This window comes from Scyliorhinus canicula, chromosome 21 (genome assembly GCF_902713615.1).
Source record: "Scyliorhinus canicula chromosome 21, sScyCan1.1, whole genome shotgun sequence".
In the NCBI taxonomy this organism is placed as follows: Eukaryota; Metazoa; Chordata; class Chondrichthyes; order Carcharhiniformes; family Scyliorhinidae; genus Scyliorhinus; species Scyliorhinus canicula.
This window is the reverse complement of record NC_052166.1, coordinates 55,415,517-55,442,325: the sequence shown is the minus strand read 5'-3', so window position 1 is coordinate 55,442,325 and position 26,809 is coordinate 55,415,517. Positions and strand designations below refer to the sequence as shown.

At 41.3% G+C, this 26,809-nt stretch overlaps 1 protein-coding gene across 2 annotated transcripts; it reads left to right on the top strand.

Moving 5' to 3' along the window:
- The first annotated feature begins 41 nt into the window (after positions 1-41).
- On the top strand, positions 42-23,235 carry gtf3c4 (general transcription factor IIIC, polypeptide 4). Of its 2 annotated transcripts, XM_038782407.1 has the most exons (5): positions 45-361; positions 3,446-5,260; positions 16,493-16,623; positions 18,522-18,610; positions 21,977-23,235. In XM_038782407.1, the coding sequence occupies exons 1-5, from the start codon at positions 83-85 to the stop codon at positions 22,039-22,041; spliced, it is 2,379 nt and encodes a 792-aa protein (XP_038638335.1). In that variant the 5' UTR covers positions 45-82; the 3' UTR covers positions 22,042-23,235. The 2 variants fall into 2 exon arrangements, with proteins under 2 accessions (XP_038638337.1, XP_038638335.1); XM_038782409.1 differs by lacking the exons at positions 16,493-16,623; positions 18,522-18,610; positions 21,977-23,235 and adding an exon at positions 7,175-7,445 and having other exon boundaries at positions 42-361.
- Positions 23,236-26,809: the final 3,574 nt, after the last annotated feature.

Below are 26,809 nucleotides of genomic sequence, written 5' to 3'. Positions count from 1 at the left end.
TTGCTTGAAGGTGGGTCCTTCGGCCGCGGGCGGTCGCGATGTTTAGGCATCACTTCCGGGCGCAGGGGCGGGCTTGTGTAAGATGGCGGCGATGGCTGCGGCCTCGGCCAAGAAGAAGAGTGGCGGCAGCCCGGCTGGAGGCCGGGCGGTGGCGACCAGCAAGCGGGAGCCCAGCGTCAAGCTGCAGTACCCGGTGAGCGGGCCCGAGCCGCTCAACTGGTCCGAGGACAACCGGCTCTCCATCACCACCGGCAAAAACATCTATGTCCTGGAGCAGATCTGCGACATCCACAACAACGGGCTGGACATGGTGATCCACAGGACCTCGGTCCCTGCGCCCAGCCAGAGCTGCTCTCTCAAGGTAAATCCCTCCCCTGGCCACGGGAACCAGCCAGCAACGCCTCAACACTCTCTGGATTCCCAGACCCATAAGCTGCCACCTCCCTCGGTCAGATGCACCACTTGATTATCCAGAGAAGCTCTGGAGAAACATTGTATTTTTTTTAATGCAATTTTCCAGCTCACTGAGCTTGTGTTTTAATTCCGAATTTGGTAGCAAAATGACTTGCTATGTTCCCATTGGAGAATATAAAGATCAGAAGATTGGATGGTGCACTTGTGAATTCTCATAATTTGCCTAGGGCTTGCTTTATAAAATTTTTCCAATTAAGAGGCAATTTAGAGTGGCTAATCCACCTATCCTGCACATCTTTGGGTTGTGGGGTTGAGGCCCAATACAGACCCATGGGAGAATGTGCAAACTCCACACGGACAGTGATCTGGGGCCAGGTTCAAACCCAGGTCCTCCGCGCCGAGGCTTGTTTTTGCTTTGAATTTAGTTTCAAGAACCATGGGTTTGAGTACTCTCGCAAGTTTTGAGTGCTTTTTGTTTTCAGGCATTATTGACCAGTCAGGACTATTTTGTACCTGAATTGCCAAGCGGACAGGATGGATGCTCTATTGTTTTTCATAGTCAGATTTCAAAAGTAATGTGAATGAATCCTATCCTGCATTGCTTTTCATTGTAATTGGTTTGATAATTAGTTGGGATGGTGGGGAAGGAATACTGATTTTGGAAAAACTAGGGCGGCACAATGGCTAGCACTGCCTCACTGCCAGGGACCCGGTCGATTCCAGCCTTGGGTCACCGTCTGTGCGGAGTTTGTATGTTCTCCACATATCTGATTGAATTTCCTCTGGGGGCTCCGGTTTCCTCCCACAGTCCAAAGATGCGCAGGGTAGATGGATTGACCACGCTAAATTACCCTTTGGTGTCTTAACGGTTAGGTGGGGTTACTGGGTTACAGGAATATGGCGGGCGAAGTGGGCCTAGTTGGGGTACTCTTTCAGAGGGTCGGTACAGACTCAATGGGCCAAATGGACTCCTGCACTGTAGGGATTCTATGATTTTGTGAGTTTATCTTAAGATTTCAGATCATACTAAATTGGGCACTGCACCTTCAATGGGGATATTAGCATTGGAAGGAATGAAGTACAGATTCTCTAGAATGTTCCTAGTGCTCCAAGGGTTAAATAAAAAGGTGAAGTTATACAAGTTGGGCTCATATATATTCTTTGAAATATAAAAAGTTAAAAGGTGATTCATTTAAGTTTTAGGATTTTGAAAGGGGTTGATAGGATAGAAGGAGACAAACATTTCTTGATGATAGGGGAGTCTGAAGAGAGGAGAGTCTCATAGACAGACCATTTAGATGGAAAGTTAGGAAGCACTTCATCAGCGAATAAATGGTAGAAGCACGGAACTCTCCATTAAAAATTACTGGACGCCAATTCAATTAATCTTTTAAATCTAAATTTGATAGATTTTTGCTAGCCAATGGGTGTGGGATTAAGGTGGTAGAGGGTGCACGAATGCAAATCAACAATGATTTAATTGAAATGTGTAATATGTTTGAAGGGCTGAATGTCCTGTTTATATTCCACGAATAATAATATGATGATGCTATATAACAGGAATGCAATTATGCAGAATGTAAGATTTTACTTCCTTTCACTTTGGATTGTTGAGTATGTTCAGGTTTATTTTGCCAGGGTGGGTGGGGGTCGTTCTGAGGGGACAGACTCAGATTGGATTTTCTAATGGATAAGGACCTAAAACTAGCTGCTCTAGCATTTCCATCCGAGCCAAACTTCACTAGACTTCTGCATCTGTGCGTATAGCTGGAGGATTGAAGTTAAACCTATAGTTCCCAGCCCTCAGTCTCTAACACTAGATTACTGTTTATTACCTGCTATTATTAAAAATTATCATATTTTAAACACTTTGTCCTTGCTCTATGGAATTTCTTTCCAAAGCTCTTGACACCGTTCTACCTTCTAAAGATGTGATAACACTGGAAAGGAAGCAGAGGAGATTTACCAGGAGGCTGAGTAGGCTGGAGAGTTTTAGTTATGAAGAGAGATTGGATAGACTGGGGTTGTTTTCCTTGGAGCAGAGGAGACTGAGGGGGGACATAATTGAGATGCGTAAAATTATGAGGGGCATAAATAGAGTAGACATGAAGAAACTTTTCCCTTGGTGGAAGGATCAATGACCAGGGGCATAGATTTAAAGTAAGGGGCAGGAGGTGTAGAGGGATGTGAAGAAAAACCTTTTCACCCAGAGGGTGGTGGAAATCTGGAACTTGATGCCTGAAAGGGTGGTGGAGGCAGAGATCTTCATAACATGTAAAGGTATTTAGTTGTGCACATGTGATGACAAGGCTATGGGCCAAGTGTGGAAAATGGGATTAGAATAGCTAGGTGGTTGCTTTTGACTGTCACAGATGTGATGGGCCGAAGGGCCTTTTCTGTGCTGTAGACCTCTGACTTCTTTCAAAAGCCTCTTTTGTAAAAAAAATTAGAGTATCCAATTCTTTTTTCCAATTAAGGGGCTGTTTAGTGTGGCTAATCCACCTACCCTGCACATCTTTGGGTTGTGGGGGAGAGACCCGTGTGGGGGAGAATGTGCAAACTCCACACAGACAGTGATCCGGGGCTGGGATCGAACCTGAGTCCTCGGTACCGTGAGGCAGCAGTGCTAACCACTGTGCCACCATGCCGCCCTTCAAAAGCCTCCTAAGAACGTAACTCCTGAACGGTTTTCTAACCCTTTCCCTTGCACCTTTTAATGTTTACAGTCTCCTGTTTGGCATTTTCCTCTTCCTTTTGTAGGCTGTCTGAAATAGTTTTTGAGGACTACAAGTTATAATATTAATATTTTCTAACTACAATTTACCTGGGGTTTAAAAAAAAAATCACACTTCCTCGGTGAACAATGGAACTTGAGACTTGAAATTAATCTACAATTTCCTAATCACTCCACGTTAAGGTTTGCCTGTAATGTACGCGAAGGCTTTGTTTATTTTCACATGAACCCTATTTTATCAGGGATCATTTTCATGCTGATGGGAAATGTTAATTTTTATATTTTATGTATTTTAAGGTTGGCTCTCAGGCAGAAGTAAGTGGCTGCAAGGAAAAGTTCCTGAGTAAAAAAGATCCAACACTAAGCCATTCCCTAATGATGGACAGAGTCTTTAATCCTGAAGGGGGTGCTTTATCGCCATTGCGAGGGTTTAAATTTACCAGCTGGTCTCCCTTGGGTTGTGACTTCAATGGAAGGTGTCTATTGGCATCTTTGACACTGGACAATAGACTGTCCATCCAGGTGAATGTGAACAGGTTGCAGTGGACGCCAGCTTTAGACATTACAGAGGTATATGGTGAGATGCTGTACGAGAACAAATATGGGCATTTGGATGCGGACCTGGGTGAAGAGTTGAAGAATTTCTCTGAGTTCCAAAGGAGACATTATATGCAGACTCCTGTTAGGATGGAATGGTCCAGTATCTGCAACACCCAGCGTGTAAAAGCCAATAATGAGTGTGAAGACGTGGGCACTGTACTGTTGGCCGTCCTACTTGAAAATGGTGACGTTGTTATATGGCAGTTTCAAATCCCATTTCATGGCAAAGGTTCTATCATTGCATGCAGCACCATTGAATCAGGTATTAATGACCCAAGTGTTCTGGCATGGTGGGAATATGAGCATGGTAGTCGCAAAATGAGCGGGCTGATTGTTGGCAGTTCCAAAGGACCTGTCAAGATTCTGCCAGTCAACTTGAAAGCAGTGAAAGGATACTTCACACTCAGACAACCAGTGGTTCTTTGGCAAGAGATGGATCAGTTACCTGTGCACAATATTAGATGTATCTCTCTCTACCACCCCTATCAGAAGTGTAGCTGCAGCCTGGTTGTGGCAGCCAGAGGAACCTATGTTTTCTGGTGCCTGCTATTGATATCCAAAGCTGGACTGAATGTTCACAATTCTCATGTGACAGGCCTCCACATTCTACCCATTGTTTCTCTGACAGCCAACAAGCAAACTGCAAGTTTCTACACCTGTTCTGTCGATGGAACCATCCGAAAGCTGACTCCTCTCTTCACAGATGTAGCGGTGAAGTTTGATCATACCTTAATTAAACTGCCAGAGTCAATCGGCACAGTGAGACTTCATGGGATATGCCTCAGCCCTAATAATGCATACCTCGCTCTTGTGACAGCAGAAGGCATAAATAATGGCCTCCACCCAGCCAGCCGCACGTACCAGGTGCAGTTTATCACATTAACAACTCCAGAAGAAGCAGCTTCTAAAATGTTAGAATCTTCCATCCACAATTTATTCAAACAGGTGGACTTACTTGACCTCGTACGCTGGCGGGTGTTGACAGAAAAACGTATTCCTCCAGAGCTTGATGAAGCTCTCGACCATAAACTCCAGACAAATCCGTCTAACTACTTATGGCGGTTAAGACTTTTTCTCTTGAAGGTTTTATTTCAGACTCTACAGAAGACACCCTCTGAATCGCTTTGGAAACCAATTCAGCATGAGTCAAAGATTCTGCTTTGTGACAACCCCGCATTGTTAGGCGAGGACAGCCGACAGCCAGATGAGGCAGAGACAAGTACAAAAGGTAGTCAGCCAAGCAGAGAGGTTAGGAGTCAAGCAGAGGACTTGACAGTTGACCCAAAAGAAGGCAATGATGAAGACCAGATTCGGGAGAGGGTTGCAAGGAAATTGATTGCAATTCAGACGAACATTGAAGTTGTAGAACTCCACCTGACACGTGAACACATGAAGCGAGTTCTGGGTGAAGTGTATCTTCACACCTGGATTACTGAGAATACCAGTGTCCCAACCAGAGGCATTTGTGACTTCTTGACGTCTGACTCCAGCTATGATGATAGGACGGCCAAGGTAGGTCTTTGTTTTAGTTTAATTCTCTCCTTAATTCCACTCCTCCTTCCCTCTCCTTCCTGGCCCCTTGTTCATGAAAGGTTACGCAGTTAAAGGGCATGTGATGATCATTCAGTCATTGAAACTCTGCCACCTATGATTCTCAATTTATTTCATCAACCGGGAAGAATGGAGCTGCTAGATTCAGCTTTCAACAGGGAAGGATCACCAGGGCAGTTGAACGTCACCAAAATATATCTGCAAATAGGCACTAACCTTAATGGCTCTGCAATGGAGCATTAAATTATATTTTCTGTCTTTAATCCACCACCAGGTTCCTTTATATTGGAAAATTCCTAGGATTGTACATTTAATATTTCTGCTTTTTTATAGCTATTTGAGGTAGCATTAAAATAATTTCACCGGAAGTTTCAAGGTAGATCTTGCTGTGCTGACTGTCACTCAAAATTCAGCCTGTCTCTTTTTTTTTCTGTTATATTTTTCCTTCAGCTTGCTAAATTAACTTATGGAACCAAGGCTCCTTGAGAGAACGAGAAAATAAAACGTTTTTTTTTTCACTGCTCCCCATGTTCCCCCAAAATCTTAAGCTTGAAGGGAATTCTTGCAATGGAGCTGTCATCCTGAAAATAAAATTAAAAGCAAGAACTAGGTGATAAGGAAAGGAAAACTCTTTTAGTCTATTGAATTCCCCCTGTTAGTATCCCAACCGCCAACATATATAATGACTGAGATATAATTGACCTAACCATCCAGTGGAAAATGGATCCAAATAAGGTCTGGGCATGTGCCCAGTGCTGGACACGGCTGTGGGGTTGAATCAAATTTTCCCAGATCTTGATCTAGTCACTAATTTGCAATCTCTTGCACAAACTAAACTCTCCAGTTAAGTGGGCAAACAGGTGGCAAATGAAATTTAAGAGTGACAAAAGGAAAAGTACTGCACAGTGGATGAACACAAGTACAATGAGGAAACTGGAATGAGAAGTTCTTCAAGTACAGGAAAAGCGATGAAAGTTTTGGATTGTATTTGTGTTAACCCTTAACCAGTTTCATCCCTTCATAATTGTTACTACTGTTAACTGTGTGTGAAGCTCCTCTGTCACTTCAGCATTCTCACCAGTGAAGGATACTCATAACTTGCAACCCAGGATTAATTTGAAGTCTTCCATGACGTGAACGTGTTTCTTAGCACCTAGATGCAGTGCCTTCTTTTTAAAAGAATAAAGCCTCAAATGGAAGGTAGAAAATAAGGGAGCAGTGTCATCTGTAACAAAAGTTGAGTCACCATCTACATTGCAGCAAAGAAAGGATATGTAGTGTCAAGGTATTATTGGGTGGAATGCATGTGAGCAAAAACCTTTTGTAAAAATTAAACTGCCAATCGCTCATATAAATCAGAAAGGTGCCTCCTTCGCTATTACCAATGTCCTGCAGATTTTGGCATGTGTGCTCTGCTTCTAATGAAATTGCTTCGAATCCCAGTAATGTCTTGGTGGGTGCAGTAAAAGTTCTGCATTTGCCTTTTATTGATCAATCCTGGGTTTCTAAGTTGAACACTTTTTGCATGTAAACCTCATGCTTCGAGGTTCTGTAGATGTGACATTTAAAATGGAAGCACCACCCATGTCCTTCTCACTTTTAGAAGTTGTGTGCACACAACAGCTTCCCACTTTTAGACGGTGGGGCATTTATTTTGCACCACAAAACAAAATCATTCTTTTAATTGGAAAATGGTCTTGAATTCTGTAAATCTGAAAGAGAGATTTAAATTTGTTTTGGGTATTACAGGCATGGCTAGCTTCATAGAGAATTAACGCCTTGTTTGCACAATTAAATTCTGGAAATCTGTAAATCAATGAGTACACCGTTGAATATAATTAACCCTAAGTAAACCTGTCAAAACTTTGTCTCCAGAATGAGAGAGAATGATCCGGATTGTGCAATGGGAATAACAGTGAGGCTGACAGCGCTCACAGTTATTACAGGTGAATCTGACAGCAACTTCCGACGTCCTCACACGTGAAGTTAAATGTTGAAATCATGAAATTGCTGTTTGATTTGCTCTGCTGCTCCACAAGCTTCGCTCTATCATTATCTCGTCGAGAGACCCAGCATTAAAATACATGAAGGATGTCAAGTTGCAGTGCTAGACTAAAGACACTGGAAAAAGTTAGGGTTTGTCCATTCAAGTGTAAGTGAATTTTTAATAGTGTGATAACTTTTAATTAATATCAAACAACCTATTACTGAATTTAAAAAAAATTTAGAATCTCATTCTTTCAAATTTTAATCATCGTTGAAGATTAAAAAAATAATTTTACTGTTTCCCTCTCTCTTATCTTTGTCTCTCATTCCCATATTTCATTCCCCTCTCTTTATTTTGCTTTCTGCACATCATTAAATATTTTAGTTTGCAATTCCTAATTTTAGATGTCTGTGTCTCAGTTAGGATTCTTTAGTCTGATTGGTTTGAGAGACGGGCTTTTTCTTGTTCTTTTTCTAAAGGTCCCAGATACCCTTGTCAGACTCCCGATGGGCTGCTGAGCACAAGCCCATGAAAAGTCTGGGCCGCTGTCAGTGTGACGAATGGTTCGCTTGTTGCTGACTGCAAGATCTGTGCCAGTGTAATTGAAGATTATGTCATGCCCCCTATTGTTATTAATGTGCTGACCTTTTCCATCTATATATTGGGTAATCACAGACGAACAGTATCTAGCACATTTTAATTAATCTATTTGTGAAGGACCCTAACAGTACACTTTCTGTTGCAGCATTTAATAGTTTCTTGAATGATTCCAGAGTTTTGGCTTCCACTTTCTCTATCTGCAAGTCTGTTCCTTATGGTTATCCGGTTCGAGTAGTGTGTGGAGGAATCTATTTTATCTATTATTAGTTTGAACCTGTGACTTTTTGTGCCACTTGTGGTTAAAAGTGAAATTCTAATCGCTTCTCGGCCTTTTGGCTAAGATTGAGCGTAGATTGAGCCTTTTGGCTCCGATCTGGTATGTCTCCTTTATGGGGACCATGAATTGGATTCAATTTGAATTGATTTTTTGGAGCAGGCAAAGAGCTGGATTAGGGGGTTCACCTCTGTCCACACTCTGAGCCCTGGCTGTGTAACTAAGATAAAGTAATTATTTTTTAAAAAGTGAAATTCTAAAATTATTTTTACTATGCCCTTCACTCTCTGATTAAACCTCTCGAATGCCTGCTTTCTAGTCTGAAATATCCAGCTTTTTCAACCGTCCTGCAACTTCGCCCTCTTACACTAGCGTTCAGTCTCTTTGCTGTACTCTGCACTCGAGTTTGTTTCCAACAAGCCAGAACAGCGGCAACATTCATGGTGTAACTAGCCAGAGCACTATAAAATGTGTTCCTCTCTCTTCTGGCTCATAGTCTGAAGTTTGTCGTGCAATAGCCTAATGACTTTGGTGATTGTCGCACTGCATTGGACAGTTCAGTGTCAGTTTCAGCTGCTAAGATTCCTGGATATTGAGTATTTGTAAAGATTACTTGTGCGCAAATATTAGAACTTAGTGCATGTGGCATTTGCTGTTATCACACTTGAGGATGTCATATATCGTCTACTACAGATTTTGGCATCTTAGCAGTGAAGCAAGAAAGAAACAATGGCAGCCACTTGGGATGTACAAACACGTTCTTCAGCAATAAATATATCATTGCCACTATATCTGATGCTTGGTAATTTGCTGGTGTATAAAATCTTCCAATGTTTACTCAGCAACACGTACATTTATTTAGACTCAGTGACACAACCTTACCTTAGCAGTATAACTGATTCACTTGTGGATGATGTCAATAGAAGATAGTTGTGACTAGTCCAACAGAATATATTGTGCATTCAAAGCCATGATTACAAACAGCCTGAAAAATGACAAGTTAGCCAGGACTTAAATCTGTATATTTTCATGATTGCCAGCTTTTTTGGTCTTTAAGTCTGGTCAGTTTTTCTGACTATTCCCCCCATTTTAGTTCTCCTCCCCTCCCTGTTAAACATTACTGCAGATTCTGAGTCTTGAATATTTTCTATTGGAAGTTGGACTTTTCTAGTCTTTAAGGTGGACTGGAAAAATCTGAAATGTGTGCTGATGTTAATTGATAAGTTAATTTGGTTTTACGGACATCAAAGTCCGTAAACATACAGAATAACAGTAGAAAACCAACTTCTCATTGCTTTCTAAAAATGGAAAAATAGCCCATGTCTTTCATGGGCTGTCTGGCCTGTTTTTTGGCAATACCTTTCCTACCTCAACAACTGTTAAATGCAGAAACTGATCTCCTTTGTCTCTACTTAAAATTCACAGGCTTTTGCACTTCTGTACTTCACCATCTCCTGTTTAAACTTGACAGTCTGTGTATCTTATCTTTTTTCTCCTATTCTTTGTGTCCATTAAACCATAGCCTCCCTACAGTGCAGAAGGAGGCTTTTCGGCCCATCGTATATGCACCGACCCTGCGAAAGAGCACCTTACCTACTCCCATGCCCTATCCCTGTAACCCAGCAAACCCCACCTAACCTACACACCTTTGGACATTAAGGGGCAACTTAGCATGATCAATCCACCTAACCTGCACATCTTTGGACTGTGGGAGGAAACCAGAGCACCGGGAGTAAACCCACTCAGACACAGGGAGAACGTGCAAGCTTCACACAGTCACCCAAGGATGGCATTGAACCCGGGTCCCTGGCGCTGTGAGGCAGCAGTGCTAACCATTGTATCCCTTAGATCTCTTTCATGTTCAAGATTTACCTGCAGATATGTCAATAAAAGCAGCTACCTCTTACTGTTGCCTTGAGCCACTTCATGTTATTCCCAGCGAATAAGGATCATCCTGGTATGTGTTGCATTGTGTATTGCAAATAGGAGTCATTACATTTCCACAAACCTATTTGCTACAGCCTTTGGTGTTTGAAACCTCTGCAAATTCACCACTTAAAACTCATTTTTTAGATGGAAACATATAAATTCCAAAACCTGGCATCTATTTTTTTTTGCTTCCAGCACAAAATGCTACTCCATGATTTTTCATTAGCAAGGTGCTTCTCAAAGCATAACTGTCTCACAAAAAAAATCCTTATTAAGAAACTACTTATCTAGGAATCAGTGGTACAGTACCTGCCTCATTGCACAAGCCCAATTTTAGCATTCACTTACCTCAAACCAAAGCAAAAAAACATTTGCAGCTGCTGTCTCCTCTTCCCATTATAGTGGACATTATAGTGGAGCACAACATTATAATAGAACACAACATTATAATAGAGCACAACATTATAGTGGAACATAACATTATAGTGGAGCACAACATTATAGTGGAACACAACATTATAATAGAGCATGAAATGACATGAAAATCGCTTATTATCACGAGTAGGCTTCAATGAAGTTACTGTGAAAAGCCCCTAGTCGCCACATTCCGGCGCCTGTTCGGACATTATAGTGGAGCACAACATTATAGTGGAACAGAACATTATAGTAGAGCACAACATTATAGTGGAACAGAACATTATAGTAGAGCACAACATTATAGTGGAACTTAACATTATAGTGGAGCACACCATTACAGTGGAACAGAACATTATAGTGGAACATAACATTATAATAGAGCACAACATTTTAGTGGAACACAACATTATAGTGGAACATAACATTATAATAGAGCACAACATTATAGTGGAGCACAACATTATAGTGGAACACAACATTATAGTGGAGCACAACATTATAATGGAGCACAACATTATAGTGGAACACAACATTATAATAGAGCACAACATTATAGTGGAACACAACATTATAATAGAGCACAACATTATAGTGGAACACAACATTATAATAGAGCACAACATTATAGTGGAACTTAACATTATAGTGGAGCACACCATTACAGTGGAACACAACATTACAGTAGAGCACAACATTATAGTGGAACACAACATTATAATAGAGCACAACATTATAGTGGAACATAACATTATAATAGAGCACAACATTATAGTGGAACACAACATTATAGTGGAACATAACATTATAATAGAGCACAACATTATAGTGGAGCACAACATTATAGTGGAGCACAACATTATAATGGAGCACAACATTATAGTGGAACACAACATTATAATAGAGCACAACATTATAGTGGAACAGAACATTATAATAGAGCACAACATTACAGTGGAACACAACATTATAATAGAGCACAACATTATAGTGGAACACAACATTATAATAGAGCACAACATTATAGTGGAACTTAACATTATAGTGGAGCACGCCATTACAGTGGAACACAACATTACAGTAGAGCACAACATTATAGTGGAACACAACATTATAATAGAGCACAACATTATAGTGGAACACAACATTATAATAGAGCACAACATTATAGTGGAACACAACATTATAATAGAGCACAACTTTATAGTGGAACTTAACATTATAGTGGAGCACACCATTACAGTGGAACACAACATTATAGTAGAGCACAACATTATAGTGGAACTTAACATTATAGTGAAGCACAATATTATAGTGGAACACAACATTATAATAGAGCACAACATTATAGTGGAACTTAACATTATAGTGGAGCACAACATTATAGTGGAATACAACATTATAGTAGAGCACAACATTATAGTGGAACACAACATTATAATAGAGCACAACATTATAGTGGAACATAACATTATAGTGGAGCACACCATTACAGTGGAACACAACATTATAATAGAGCACAACATTATAGTGGAACATAACATTATAATAGAGCACAACATTATAGTGGAACTTAACATTATAGTGGAGCACAACATTATAGTGGAATACAACATTATAGTAGAGCACAACATTATAGTGGAACACAACATTATAATAGAGCACAACATTATAGTGGAACTTAACATTATAGTGGAGCACACCATTACAGTGGAACACAACATTATAGTGGAGCACAACATTATAGTGGAACACAACATTATAATAGAGCACAACATTATAGTGGAACTTAACATTATAGTGGAGCACAACATTATAGAGGAACATAACATTACAGTGGAACAGAACATTATAATGGGGCACAACATTATAATGGAGCACAACATTATAATAGAGCACAACATTATAGTGGAACACAACATTACAGTACAGCACAACAGTATAGTGGAACGCAACATTATAATGGAACGCAACATTAGTGGAACGCGACATTATAGTAGAACACAAACATAGTGGAGCACGACATTATAGTGGAGAACGACATTATAGTGGAGCACAACATTATAATAGAACGCAACATTATAATAGAACGCAACATTATAAGGGCAATGCCATTGATGCACTTCAATAAGGCTTTTAACAAGATCCCGCATGGGAGACTGATCAAGTAGGTCAGAGCCCATGGAATCCATGACAAATTGGATCCAAAATTCGCTAAGTGGCAGGAGGCAGAGGGTAGTGGTTGAAAGTTATTTTTGTGACTGGAAGCCCATGTCCAGTGGTGTACCACAGGGATTGGTGCTGGATCCCTTGCTGTTTGTAGTGTACATTAATGACCCAGATGTCAATGTGGGGCATGATCAGTAAGTTCTCGATGACATGAAAATTGGTGTAAATGAGAAGAAAAGCGTTAAATTATAGGATGATATAGACAGGCTGGTCAGATGGCCAGGGCTGTGGCCAATGCAATTTAACCCTGAAATGTGTGATGCATTTTGGGAGGACTAACAAGGCAAGGGAATGCACAATGAACGTTAGGACATTAGAAAGTACAATAGACAAGAGGGATGTTCGAGTGCACATTCAATGTCCCTGAAGACAGCTAGTTAATAAGGCATATGGGATACTTGCCTTTATGAGCCGAGGCATAGAATATAACAGCAGGGAGGTTGCGATCGAGCTGTATAAAATGCCCATTAGACCACAGCTAGAGTGCTGTGTGCAGTTCTGATTGCCACACTATAGGAAGGATGTGATTGCACTGGAAAGGTTGCAGAGGAGATTCAGCGAGATATTGCCTGGGCTGAAGCGCTTCAGCTATGAAGAGAGGCTGGTTAGGCTGGGGTTGTCTTTCTTTGAGCAGAGAAAGCTGAGAGGGACCTCATTGAGGTGTATGGAATTATGAGGGATATAGATAGGGTAAATAGGAAGGCCCCTCAGTAACCAGGGGCATAAATTCAAAGTGAAGGGCATGAGATTTGGAGGGGATTTGAGGTAAGACTTTTCCACCCAGAGGATGGTGGAAATCTGGAACTCATGCCTGAAAGATAGTAGAGGCAGGAACCCTCACATTTCAGAACCATTTAGATGAGCATTTGAAATGCCATCGTATACAAGGTTACAGAGCAAATGCTGGAAAATGGGATTAGAACAGATATGTGATTAATGGCCAGCACAAGCACTATAGGCCGAAAGGCCTCTTCCTGTGCTGCAAAGCTCTCTGACGATGGGTGGAAACATTTCTAAATTCATTTGTGGTGGGTTTTTCAGCGAGTTTCCAGCCGGCTGTGTCGGCGAGCTCCCCACCGTTATCTAATGACACGTTGTCTCTCTTTTGGGGCCTGGGGAGTTTCTCACCCCTTTAGCCCACACCGGACTTTTTTCAGCACTGGGGAGCTGAACTCTAAAATCTCTAAGTGAGCTTGTGGGTCTCCCATACACCCCCCCCCCCCCCCCCCAACACACACACACACACACACACATGTGCAGTATCTCCTCCCTCCCCCATCCGAGGACACCACACTATGGAGTCCTTGGGGATCTCCTCCATCTCCCCGTGGCCCAGGATCCCATCTATCACTACCCCCAACCTCCCAGAAGCCCCTAATCACCATGCAAACACCCCCATCCTTCACACATGCCCACCCTCCATCCTTCTTTCATGGGAATGGCCTTTGGCAGTGCACCCTGACACCTTTGCACTGGCACCCTGGCAGTGCTGCCAGCTTGGCAGTGCCACCCAGGAACCTTGGCAGTGCCAGTGTGGTGGTAGTAACAAAGTGTCCGTGTTCCAGGGGGAGGGTCAGGGAGACACCCTGCACTATCCCTGACCGCCCAAGGGTCTCCGAGAGACCCCCTGGGTGCCGTTTCACCTGGTCCACATTTGTGTGGACCAGTTCTGAATGGCGCCCGGCTGCAACCTCACTGGAGAGGTCAGTAGATCCGGGGTAAGTTCGCCAAAGTTGGTTTAAAACCAACTTCGGGGCATGTTGTTTGTCCCGCCCCATTTGCACAGGGTTCTGACTCTGGTAGATCCCGTGAGGTGTCAAGGCTGCCGGGAAATCCGTGGGAGGCCTCACCCGGCATCCACCGGCAGCATCGCGCTCGAGCGAGACCACAATTCGGCTGGTGGATCGTCCCGTATCACTCTAGTATTCCCAGCTGGGTACACCATGGCTTAGATGCACCACCGATATGCATTGACTTACTCAAATCCTCCTACTGTACTGCTTGTGATGGCTTCATTTTACATCTCTGTGTTTATAGCTGAGAGATTAACCCAGGTTTGAAATCTGCTTGGACCTGAATGTCTTAAGTTTTTGACTTAAGTCTTCATTTTCTTCACGAATGTTTGTGGTTCTGCTTCAGGTGTTTACCCTCTGGTGGTGTGAATACACCTGCACAATTCCATACTAATAACCCTCAGTTTATGTACTTGAATCTGCATTCACTGATCTAATAATGTACGGCAGTGGTGAACATTCTGTTCTTTTCAGCCAAGGAGGACACGATACATGGTTTTACCAACATTAGAAAGATATATCAGTTTATGTTGGTTACGGGGTGGCTCAGTGGTTAGCACTGCTGCCTCACGGCGCTGACGACCCGGGTTCGATCCCGGCCCTGGGTCACTGTCCACGTGGAGTTTTCACATTCTCCCCTGTGTCTGCGTAGGTCTCGCCCCCACGACCCAAAGATGTGCAGCGTAGGTGGATTAGCCATGCTAAATTGTCCCTCATTGTGAAAAAAAAAATAATTGGGTACTCTAAATTTATTTTCTAAAAGTTACGCTGATTATGTAGCACAACTAATATAACAAGATGAACATTATTGCTGCATCTGAGTGCAACATCTGTCCATGATCAGTGTAATAGAATCCGATATGGAAGAGAGGCCGTATTTGTTTCTTAAAAGCTGTTGTAAAATGCCAAAACTCCAGCTTTTTCTAATTGATGGTGCAGGAATGCTATTCTAACACAGCAGCCTGGAATACCCACTAGGTTGCATCGGCTTTCTTAGCACAATTTCTTCAACCCAAAATCGGTCAAACCAGAACAAAATATCGAGGGATTTCCAGCACTGATTGTTCCTGTGATCTTTATGCTAGTTGTCAAAAAAAATTTCACGAGAAGTCAGCCAGAACCACACATTGAATTAATCATCAAGTTGCATTTCCAGTGATTGTGCCTCTTTGCAGCCTCGAGGAAACTCTTCGAATCAGGTTTAAAGTTATACTTAACTTACTAAAAAAAAAAGCAACATCCGCCATTACAGCCAGTGAATGGCTCTGTGAAAATCCTCTGTCATTTTCACTGATTTTAAAATTGGGTGAGGCCGGCACAGTGGTTAGCATTGCTACCTCATGGCACTGAGGACCCGGGTTTCAATCGCGGCCCTGGGTCACTGTCCGCGAGGAGTTTGCACATTCTCCCCGTGTCTGCGTCCCCATAACTCAAAAGATGTGCAGGGTAGGTGGATTGGCCGTGCTAAATTGCCCCTAAATTGGGAGAAAACATTTTAATTGGGATTTTCACTGGTGGTGGAATAAACCCCATCTAAAATGTTTTTTAGTTTTCAGATGTACAAAAAGAACTGCACCAGGTTCCCACTCTTAAATATATATATTGGAATATGTTCTAAAATGCTATGCAGTTGTGCTGTTTCATGGCAGATTTTACATTTGATGATATATGAATGAATCTGAGGAGAAACCTGAAGATGAAAACCACTTTTAAAAACTAGTGTAATCTGGAGCACAGTTTGTACCCATGTCACTGATGGTTCCCAAAGTGGAAAATCCTGGTCAGCAAAAAAAAACTATGACAATTTTTCTTCTCTGATACTGAAAAAAAGATTGTTTGACTGGAGCAGCTTAAAGTAATGTGCAGAAATCTGCAATATTAACAGTGGTGCTTTGTAAGGGTTTCTATTTATGATGGTGTGACAAGCGGTAAATCTCTTTCCACCCTCCTTTCCTCCCCCGGCGTAGGTTCTGATTTCTCACAATTTGAAGAAATTGACCAAACAGACATTTCCTGAGCACTGTTCTCTCTGTAAAGAGGTTCTACCATTCACCGATCGACGCAAGGCTGTCTGCTCCAATGGGCACATTTGGCACAGGTAGGCATGGTCAGTTGCCAGAGACGAGCGGCATAGGATGTGTCCTATAAGGGTAACCCGATGACTTTTATATCTTGTGCATATATTACTCACGTATTTTGTATACTTAAACTTCTCCGTAGTATTGCAACATTTGCTACCAGAGTTTAAGCTTTGTTTTATGGTAAGAACTTCATTCGGCAGCCTTTGGGAACACTTAAAAATGTTACTATTTTCATTGGAGTATTTTTTTTAAATGTAGCTTTAGACAATGGCAATTGACGGTTAAGCTTTTCTTTCATGCATGAATATTGATGCAGACAGGTATAAATTAAATACGTAGAGGGCAGCACGGTGGCGCAATGGTTAGCTCTGCTGCCTCACAGCACCGAGGACCCAGGTTTGATCTCGGCCCCGGGTCACTGTCCGTGTGGAGTTTGCACATTCTCCCCGTGTCTGTGTGGGTCTCACCCCCCCCGCAACCCAAAAAGATGTGCAGGGTAGGTGAATTGGCCAAGCTGAATTGCCCTTTAATTGGAAAAAATAAATTGGGTACTATAAATGTTTTTAAAATTAAATAAATAAATTAAATTCATATTGAAAAAAATGATACCACAAAGTTCACATACCAATGTTGTTTGTTAATGTGACTGTTCACTCCTTAGCTTATTCTCTATAGTTCACCACTTTTATTCATTCATGGGATGTCTGCATATTGCCAATTCTTAATTGCCCATGAGATTTTCTTGACCATAGGGTAGCCTAATTTTAGGGCGTGGGAGGTGAGCATTTAAAAGTCATCCACATTGGTGTGCATTTGGGCAGACTGGATAAGGAGAGCAGATTTCCTTCTCTCAAAGGACATTAGTGAACCGGATGAGTTTTACAATAGTCCAACCGTTGCATGGTCACCATTACTGAGATCGGCTTTGCATTCCAGATTTATTGAATTCACTGAATTCAGTTCCCCGTCTGACATCTCTTGCCATTCACTGGTTGTCTTGAGGAGCAAGTGGTGGAGGACCACCTTTCTGAGCCGCACCACTTGAGCAGATGGTACTCCCATGTTAGGTTGGTGGGAAATTCTAGGAATTTGACCCACTGACAATGAAGCAGTGACAAAATGTTCAAGTCATAGTGGCGTTACTTGGAACAAAAATTTGATGAAGGTCCAGTTTTGAGAAAGAGGAGATGCTTTTGAAGTAACCTTGATGACTTGCTTCAGCTCATCCTGTGGATGGTATGTAACGCAACAAAGTGGTAGAGGAAAATGGATATTGAAACCAGTGGTTGAGGCGCCCATCAAGCAAGCTGTTCAGTCCTGGATGGTATTGAACATCTTGAGTGGTGCTGCTGCAGCCATCCATGTAAGAGATCCTGTTCCAGACTGGTGGTTTAGTGCTACAGAGAGGAAATGCTGCACTTCAGGAGGTGCTTTTGGATGAGACCTTCAACTGAGATCCTGGCTGTTTTCTAAGGTGGAATTGAGTTAAAGGGCAGCACGGTAGCATTGTGGATAGCACAATCGCTTCACGGCTCCAGGGTCCCAGGTTCGATTCCGGCTTGGGTCACTGTCCGTGCAGAGTCTGCACATCCTCCCCGTGTGTGCGTGGGTTTCCTCCGGGTGCTCCAGTTTCCTCCCACAGTCCAAAGATGTGCAGGTTAGGTGGATTGGCCATGATAAATTGCCCTTAGTGTCCAAAATTGCCCTTAGTGTTGGGTGGGGTTACTGGGTTATGGGGATAGGATGGAGGTGTTGACCTTGGGTAGGGTGCTCTTTCCAAGAGCCGGTGCAGACTCGATGGGCTGAATGGCCTCCTTCTGCACTGTAAATTCTATGTAAAGAGTGGGTCTAAAGATATAATTGACAAGCATGTTATATTTACAGTATTGATAATCTATTCCAACTCATTTTACAGGTGTGTTTTGACATACCATGCTTGTCAGAGTCTGACCTATCGTAGATGTCTGTTACAAGACAGCATTGCTCGGCAGCACTTACCCTCAGGTGAGCTATCTGTAAAGAAAATTTCAAAGCCTTCAAATGAATCCTGATCATTTGGTGAATTCAGAGTGATAACTGCTGTCAGTAGAGAATTGAAAACCTGATGTGCTTCTGTGAAAAGAGTTTTTGTCTTATGGATGTTAAAAGGAAAGTTTAAGGATTAATTAGAGTGTTGTATTCTTTGGGGGTTGTATTTGAATTGATGGTTGCTAAGACGTTCACTGTTTTAAAAATTGTTTTGCTTAAAAAAATTACTTTTAGATTTCTGCTGCACCACACCTGTAGAGTGGGCTGTGTGCTCCCCATACCACAATCTAGTAAAAGTCGTGGGTTAGGTGATCTCCATAATATATTTTGGGGTTCTCTAAACCCTGGCCCATAACACTACTCGGTAGAGAAGATGTGTGGAGAGATCAGATCAGCCCATAAGAGGGTCACTCGGGAGTCTGGTAACAGTGGGGAAGAAGCTGTTTTTGAATCTGTTAGTGCATGTTCTCAGACTTTTGTATCTCCTACCCAATGGAAGATATTTACCCAGGAAACATTAGAAGAATTAAAAGCAATTCTAACTTCTGGGTAACTATAGTACTAACACCACTCCCCACCCCTCTTCAACTATCTGAAAATGCAGTTGATAGTAGAATCTCTGTACACTATGGCAGTACAACTGTCTGATATAACTGAGCAAACAACAACCAGAAAGAAGGAGCGTACATCAATTCAGCAGCTTTCATCACATTCCAGGATGCGTTGCTTATAACGAATTGCAGTGATTGTTAGGCAGCTGCCTGACAGCTGATTGTCTGAAAGTCCTACAAATGATGAATGACCATTAATCTGCTTTTGATGGACTTGGTTAAAAAGAATGGAAAAAGGATGTTTCATTTACATTGTGTCTTGCATGATCTCAGGACGCCTCAAAGTGATTTGCAGCTAATTAAATGCTTTGAACCACAGTTGCTGTTGTAAAGTCAGAAGCATGGCAACAAAATCACGCACAGAAAGTTCCCACTGTTACGATCCCAGTTGATATTACTGGACAGGAAAGTCCCAGAATGGATCCCTGGCTCAGAAGATTGTAACTTTACTTTTTTTTTTAGAAAACATGGATGAACAGTCACAGAAATGGCAATTAGTTTGTAACAAAAAGTTATCGAGCATGAAATATTTTGACTACAATACTTCACTCCCAATTATCTTCACACATGTACACATTTTAAGGAGAACAGGTTACAAATTATATCTCATGCTACAAGGTTTTCAGTAAACAGGCTAACTGTAGTCAGACAACCAAGTGGTAGATGCCACTCAATTAATCTTCTGTGGATCTATCCTCAAATCCCCCCGCCCCAGTTGACGAATACCCTATGAACCAACGATCTCACTAGATTCTGGATTCCACCTGAATGTTTCCAAACTCCGCTCTTGAACAGACACACCTTAGAACCTTCTTTCAAACAACACTGTTTTCAGTGAGGATCCAGCTCCAGGTTTTCCAACTCATTTGAGTATTCCTCTGTTTTGAACAGCCAGGAGCGTTCATACTTCACACAGTCTCTCATGGATCCGTCCAATTTCTTCAACATTTTACTTCACAGGCAGTAGTAAGATATCAGCAAACGTGGGAGTGATTCAGATATCACTGGCATTTTACTAGCTAATTCCACCAGGCCTGTACTTTTCAACTCTAGCTTTAACTTCAACCAACACTATCTTGCTCTAATGGCAATTCCTCTTTGTTCGTTTTACTTTAAACTTCCTGGAAACCTTTCCTCATTCTTTAGTTTCTAGAACTAACTGTCCTTTAGCTCTGTATTTGCTTTCTTGCCCATTACTTCATGTTATGGCTTTTCTTCCAGCAGATCTGAGAGAGTTGTTCCCTCTCTAGCTTCCTAGCTCCGACTGCTATAGTTTCAGTTTAAAACTAAACTCCAAAAGCCTTCCGAATGTAAAAGGTGGTCCCTGGTTGCTAAGCAACAGCTTATTCTTTCTCCAAGCTCGTGTTTACTTTCCATGTTGTAAACTGCCCACGCACAATAAACAGTTTGAACAGAAACCCAAAAAAACCCCATGCAGGCAAACATCTTTGTTTAACATTAATCTTAACTAGAGTTACACGAAAACACTAAATTAAACTCACTTGAATCTATACCTTATTTCTAATATCCAACAATACAAACATAGATTACTTACGACTACCTTTGCTTTCTGACACCACAAAAAATGTAATGATGATTGGATATTATTTTAGTGAGAAATACAAATTCAACCATCTGAATCAAGCTGAGACCTCAGCTGATAAATAGGATGTGACTTACCCCTGCTGTTCCCCACATGGTGATCTGTAACATGTTCTTTCTATTCCAATGTGACAGGAAAAACAAAGCATAGGAGCAATGTACTTCCTTGATACTACAAGTTCAAAGACACCATTCACAAAACTTAACTGCTTTGCTTTTTTTTGTTGAGTTCATTTGCAATGTTTAAAAATCAAATGAGGACAAATTCTACACTTCCTGCTGAGCACTGTAATTACAGTGGTCTGTTGGGTTGCTTACTGCCTAGTTTAGTAAGTAAATTGATGAGATTTTTACTTGTTAGCTATAAACTTTGGAGGTGAAAACCATTTCATTAAAAACTGGCCAATAGCCAAAATGCTAGTCCGCGGAGGCCCAGAAATGTGAAAATTGACATGGCAGCCCAACACAAACCAGGTCAACCGTTGATGGGATTGTATTTTTTTAATCTATTAAGAAGTTAGAACAACTGCAAGCAGTTCCAACAGTGCAATTGAGTCTCGACAATATTGTTTGTTGGCAGTACAACTGAGGTTAGATCACACATGTTTGTATTTGGATAGGGAGGGCCTACAGAATATTTATCTTTAACGCTGACTTCTAATGAGTTAGACAATTGTTAAATTACAAGCCCCAGTTGCAAGTGAATTATGAAAGGCTATCTTCCATGTGCCTTACAGGTGAGATTCTACAAATTTACACATTTTTCAAAATCAAATTTAAGTATGTTGTGCAATTCATTTTTTATAAATAAATCAGTGGCACATAGCATGATGGCTCTTTCACATCAAACTTTTCTTCAGACCTAAACTGATTTATGTATTATCCAACATGCATGGTTCATACAGTACACCAATGAATTTAATCACCTGTGGCATTTTTGGTGGAAGATGGTCTGACTGTAATTGATTCAGTGAATTAAACATATTGTAACCCTGATTCAATAACCAATTTTTTTTTTTTCAAAACCAAAAGCTTTTTGATTTCAATTTATTGTAACATATTTATTTTGTGGTGTGATGCTTTGCTTTAATTGACCTATTGTTGAAATGTTTTTTTTCTCACATTCCAGACCCTGACTGGATAAAGCGCCTGCTGCAGAGTCCTTGTACGTACTGTGACTCTCCCCTCTTCTGATAAGCATTCAAGCTATTGGACAAAGAAGGCTCAGAGCGCACATCTGTATCTTAGGTTTATCATTGGAAACTGATGCTTAAGATATTTACTCCGTGGTTAGGAGAGTATTGTGTTTATTCGAGAGTGACATTGTCTTCTATCCAAAGACGTTCAGTTGCAGCTTTGGGACACTAAAAGAAAAATTGAAGGCTTTTTGGCACCTTTCCACCAACATCATGTTCATGAATTTCAAGGGCATTGGAGAGGACAGTATGTTAATCTTCCTCATCAAATTTCCTTATTCTTCAGGAGTAGGAAATGAATGTAAATTATTGTTTCAGTCTGAGAATAAAAGGGTGCTGTAGATAATGGGGATATTTCTCCCCCAGTTGAGCGTAGACAGCACAGGAGTAACAGAGAAAATGATCGGTTCGAAGTAGAGTCAGATTTGAACGGTGAAGTTTTTGTCTGTCCTGGTCCAGTTTTCACTTCTTGATGGAAATAACTATCTAAAAGTTAACCTACGTCACAGTTTTCTGAAGAACACTTGCCTACTTTTGCATCTGCAAAACTAGTTGCACAAGACTTGAAGGTTGTCTGTGGGAACAATATGAAAAGGAAGTTCCTATATTACTTCATCATTAGAGGATTTGAGTCATGTATGATACATGTTGGAAGTTGGTATAACCAGTGTAGCTAAGGTTATTAGAAGACCTTTTGCAAAATGCATTTCTCCTGGCCATTGATGAATCCCACAATTATCAGGCCTATAATGGAATTATAACCCAAGATTTGGGAAGGGGGGGGGGGGGGGGGGGGCACGGTTGGGGAGGTTTGTACCGGAGTTGGGAAAGATACAACCCTGTTGTAAAATGACCCTGTATTTAAAAGTTAGGCTGGGGAAAGTGAAATTCAATAATACACTATCGGCCTTCAGAGGATCAGTACCAGTCATTAAGAGGCTGGTATGTCACTAGTTTGGGACAGTCCATTAGACTTTATCGTCTGTCTTCATTTAATGTATGTTTTCACGTTTTTTAAAGTTTTTGTTTAAATTTTGGTTATCGACTGCAACTTATTGCGTACATTTGTGAACGCAACTTAAAACGTGATTAAACCACTTTTTTTGTACAATAAGAATTGTTTTCTCAATAAATCTGTTACAGTTTGGATAAAATGTACCATCTTGTGAAATATAAACAAAAGTGTCTTGGGCATTGTTATTTTTTTAAAGTATGGCTGAAGCTGTTAAATTGCAGTTTCATTATTGTACACCAGTTTTCAGATTACTTCCATGAAGCAAAACCTTGTGCTATTCATTTCAAATGCTATTCACATAGCTTTCCTTTTTGAAGGACAAATGATCATATACCTATAGGAACCATGGGTTTCTAAAGCCAGTATCAGGAATTGGTTAACTTGACACTTCTCACCTATTGGTCCTTCTGCTCTGATGTTAGTCGACAGCTAAATGCTACGTATCTGTAATGAGCAGTGGTACCTTTCCTAGATCATCCAAAAACAGGAAGGTTTTGATTTTGAGGAAAGAATATTTTTGGGTTGAGTCCTAATCCTTTTGTTGTTGGGAATCATCTGTCTCCATCATGCAAAACTAAGTCAGTTAAGCTTTAAAACAAAAGTTTGCACACTTCAACTTTATACCCTATATATAAATATTGTATGACAAATATAAGATTGAATTTGACTCTAATGGTTCAGTCAAAATAGTAGAAAGAGAACACATTCTTGGCGTCCCCACTTTAGCTTTAGATTGTATTTAATGATTGACATAAGGAGAAAGTCGGGACACAGTCAAAGACACTAGGTGCTGAAATGCTAGAAGAGCCCCATCAATTAACCGTTAAGAATTGCAATCTTGCACAGGAGCCTTCTTTCCTTTGGGCTGAATTGGTCTGGTTTCAGGACCTGGAAGAAGTTGATGGGGTTGATAGCCTATCAATGTGATAAACCATTGGGAATTTTAGCAACAGGCGATCTCCTGATCACCAGTTCTATCTGGGTGTTCTGACGTCTTGAACAAATCCTTGACTCCCTGTGATTCCACCAAATAGCTGAGCTTGGCGATGCTATAGCTTTGGGGGTTAGCTCTGACCTGGGTAGATGCTTCTGCGTAACTTGATCACTTCCTCATCATTTTACAAAGAGAAATCTATCAGCTAAAGTTCTCCCGGTGCACATCCAGCTAAGCGCAATGATAAAATATTTTTGGAGTTAACCCCTCATACATTCTTTGAGAAGAATCACATTCTTGAAATCAAATACTCTAATATTGTGGCAGGCTGCAGGTATATTGTGTGCTCAATGCCACTATGCTTTGTAGATGTTTTTAAAGCAACATCATGTATGAGGCTATTTTGCCGCTAAAGGTTTGGAGTCAAAAGGGGATCTTAGCGATGAGCTTTATTGACATTCCGTAGGGATTTCCTCCATCCCGCTCTTTATTTTCATTTTTTCCAACCCTTTAGTGGTTTCAGTGATTTGGCAGTTCAAGTACATAAACTACATTGAATGTAATTGTTAATATTAGGAAAATCTTCAACCACTGTTTATTTAGTAGTAAAATCACAAATTTGTAGCAGTATGTTAGCCTTTTGTCCTTTGTTACTCCTTTTACAGTGATGTTTCAGTTACCTCCTAACTTAAGCAGTTTTGGAGATGTCTTTTAATTGCCAGCTTTGCAACTCAAAATTTCACGTAGAGCGGTGGTGGATGCAGACTGCAACGGTTCCAGGTTTGATTTCCCAATCTCTGGTGATTCCAGGCAGGACAGTGGTGAACTAGTTAGCATCAGAGAGGAATATCAGCTGGAATTTCCTCTTCTGATCACTGTCAACAGACTGTGTTGGAAGCAAGAGTGTGGAGTTATTCGTGCCATGCCAGTTTTGATTGGATAATGAAATGAAAATCGCTTATTGTCACGAGTAGGCTTCAATTAAGTTACTGTAAAAAGCCCCTAGTCGCCACATTCCGGCGCCTGTTTGGGAAGGCTGTTACGGATAGCCATTTGACACACTATCAAAGTCCACAAATGAACTGTGGAGAACAGTCCAATGATTGTACAACTTTACTTGAGTTAGGAGTAGAAGTCTACCACAGGAGAAAATATTAGCCAATTGGCACTTTATGATTTAACTGATGTGAAAATATTAGCCAAAAATGCTAATTCAGCAATATCATTTTACCTGGTAAGAGACAAATAACATTTTTTTTTAAGAGTACCCAATTCTTTTTATCCAATTAAGGGGCAATTTAATGTGGCCAATTCACCTAGCCTGTACATCTTTGGGTTGTGGGGAAGAAACCCATGCAAACAAAGGGAGAATATGTAAACCACACGGACAGTGACCCAGAGGCAGGATCGAACCTGGGACCTCGGTGCCGTGAGGCAGCAATGCTAACCACTGCGCCACCCTGCTGCCCGCAAATAACATTTCTTATCTTTGGCCACACAGGAAATAGTGCCTCAGTGATTTTCATAAGTGGAATCACATCAGTTAAATCATAAAGTGCCAAAATAATGGTTACACAGTTTTTTAAAAGCTTCACTCCGAAAACTATTTCAGCTGTCTGTCACAGGCGGTGGTGGCATGATCATTAGAGACGTCAACCAAATTTATATTCTAAAAGTGTCTTTATATCTTATTGCTGTTTGATTGGCTAGGGTAGATGATGCAATGAATCGTGATTAATGCGAATGAGTAATTTCACACTTGATTAGAAAATGCTTGTGTTTCATCTCGAGCCTCTCATGGAAGCATCATCATTGTTTTTACATTTGTAAATAAAATGTTTTGAATCATATTTTTATTGGGTTTTTTTTATTCAATGCCTGGCACCTGCTGAGAGTTTGCGTGAATGAAATGGAGACAGAATTATGAAAGTACAGAAAAGGGCACTTGGTGAGAAACGACCCAAAATCAATGGAGCATGATCTTCTGGCTGTTCGTGCTGGCGGGATCATACAGTCCTGCCGATGGTGCACCCCTGCGGTGGGTTTTCCAGCAGCATAGGGTGGATTCAATAGGAAATCCCATTGGGGTGGGGGGGGGGGGCAGAAGAGCCCGCTGCTGGCCAACGGCAGGCTGCCTCCTGCCACCGAGAAACATGCCATGGGGAGGCCAGAGAATCTCGCCCACAGCTACTATTTTAAATTAGCACATAAGAACTGAAAAATAGTACGGGTATGCCATTTAGCTCACTGAGCCAGCTACATCATTTTTCTGGTTTTATACTTCAATTCTACCTTCCTGGTGTAGCCCCATTTCATAATTTCCTGAGTATCCAAAAAATATATGGATCTGTCTTGGCTATATGCAACTGAACATTCCAACAAGCCTTTGGGTGCAAAATTCCAATGATCCACAACTCTGAATTAAGACATTTCTGCTAATCTCATTTCTAAATGGCTGACCCTTTATTTTGAGACTGTGATCTTTAGTTCCAGACTCCCCAGCCAGGAAAAGCATCCACCCAGCATCAACCCTTAAGAATTTTATTGTGTTTCAGTGAGGTCACCTCTCATTCTGCTAGATTCCCAGGAATATAGTTCCAGTCTACGCAATTTTTCCTCATAGGGAAATCTGTTGGAATAGGGCTGCTAAATTGTTATGCTCCTTCTGAGGTTAGGATGTCCAGGATGTAGTATTTGTTCAAATGGAGGTTGGTTCGTGATGTGGAGCAACATCAACCGCATGGGTTCAACGCCCTTACTGGCTGAGGTTGTTCATGGAGGTCCTGCTCTGCCTTCTCAACCTTGCCCCTTGTCTGA

Bases quoted from the DNA above. Each gene is read 5' to 3' on its own strand.
- gtf3c4 (XM_038782407.1), top strand. From the start codon at position 83: ATGGCGGCGATGGCTGCGGCCTCGGCCAAGAAGAAGAGTGGCGGCAGC. The intron at 362-3,445 runs GTAAATCCCTCC...ATGTATTTTAAG, and splicing joins GCCAGAGCTGCTCTCTCAAG to GTTGGCTCTCAGGCAGAAGT. The intron at 5,261-16,492 runs GTAGGTCTTTGT...CCCCCGGCGTAG, and splicing joins ATGATGATAGGACGGCCAAG to GTTCTGATTTCTCACAATTT.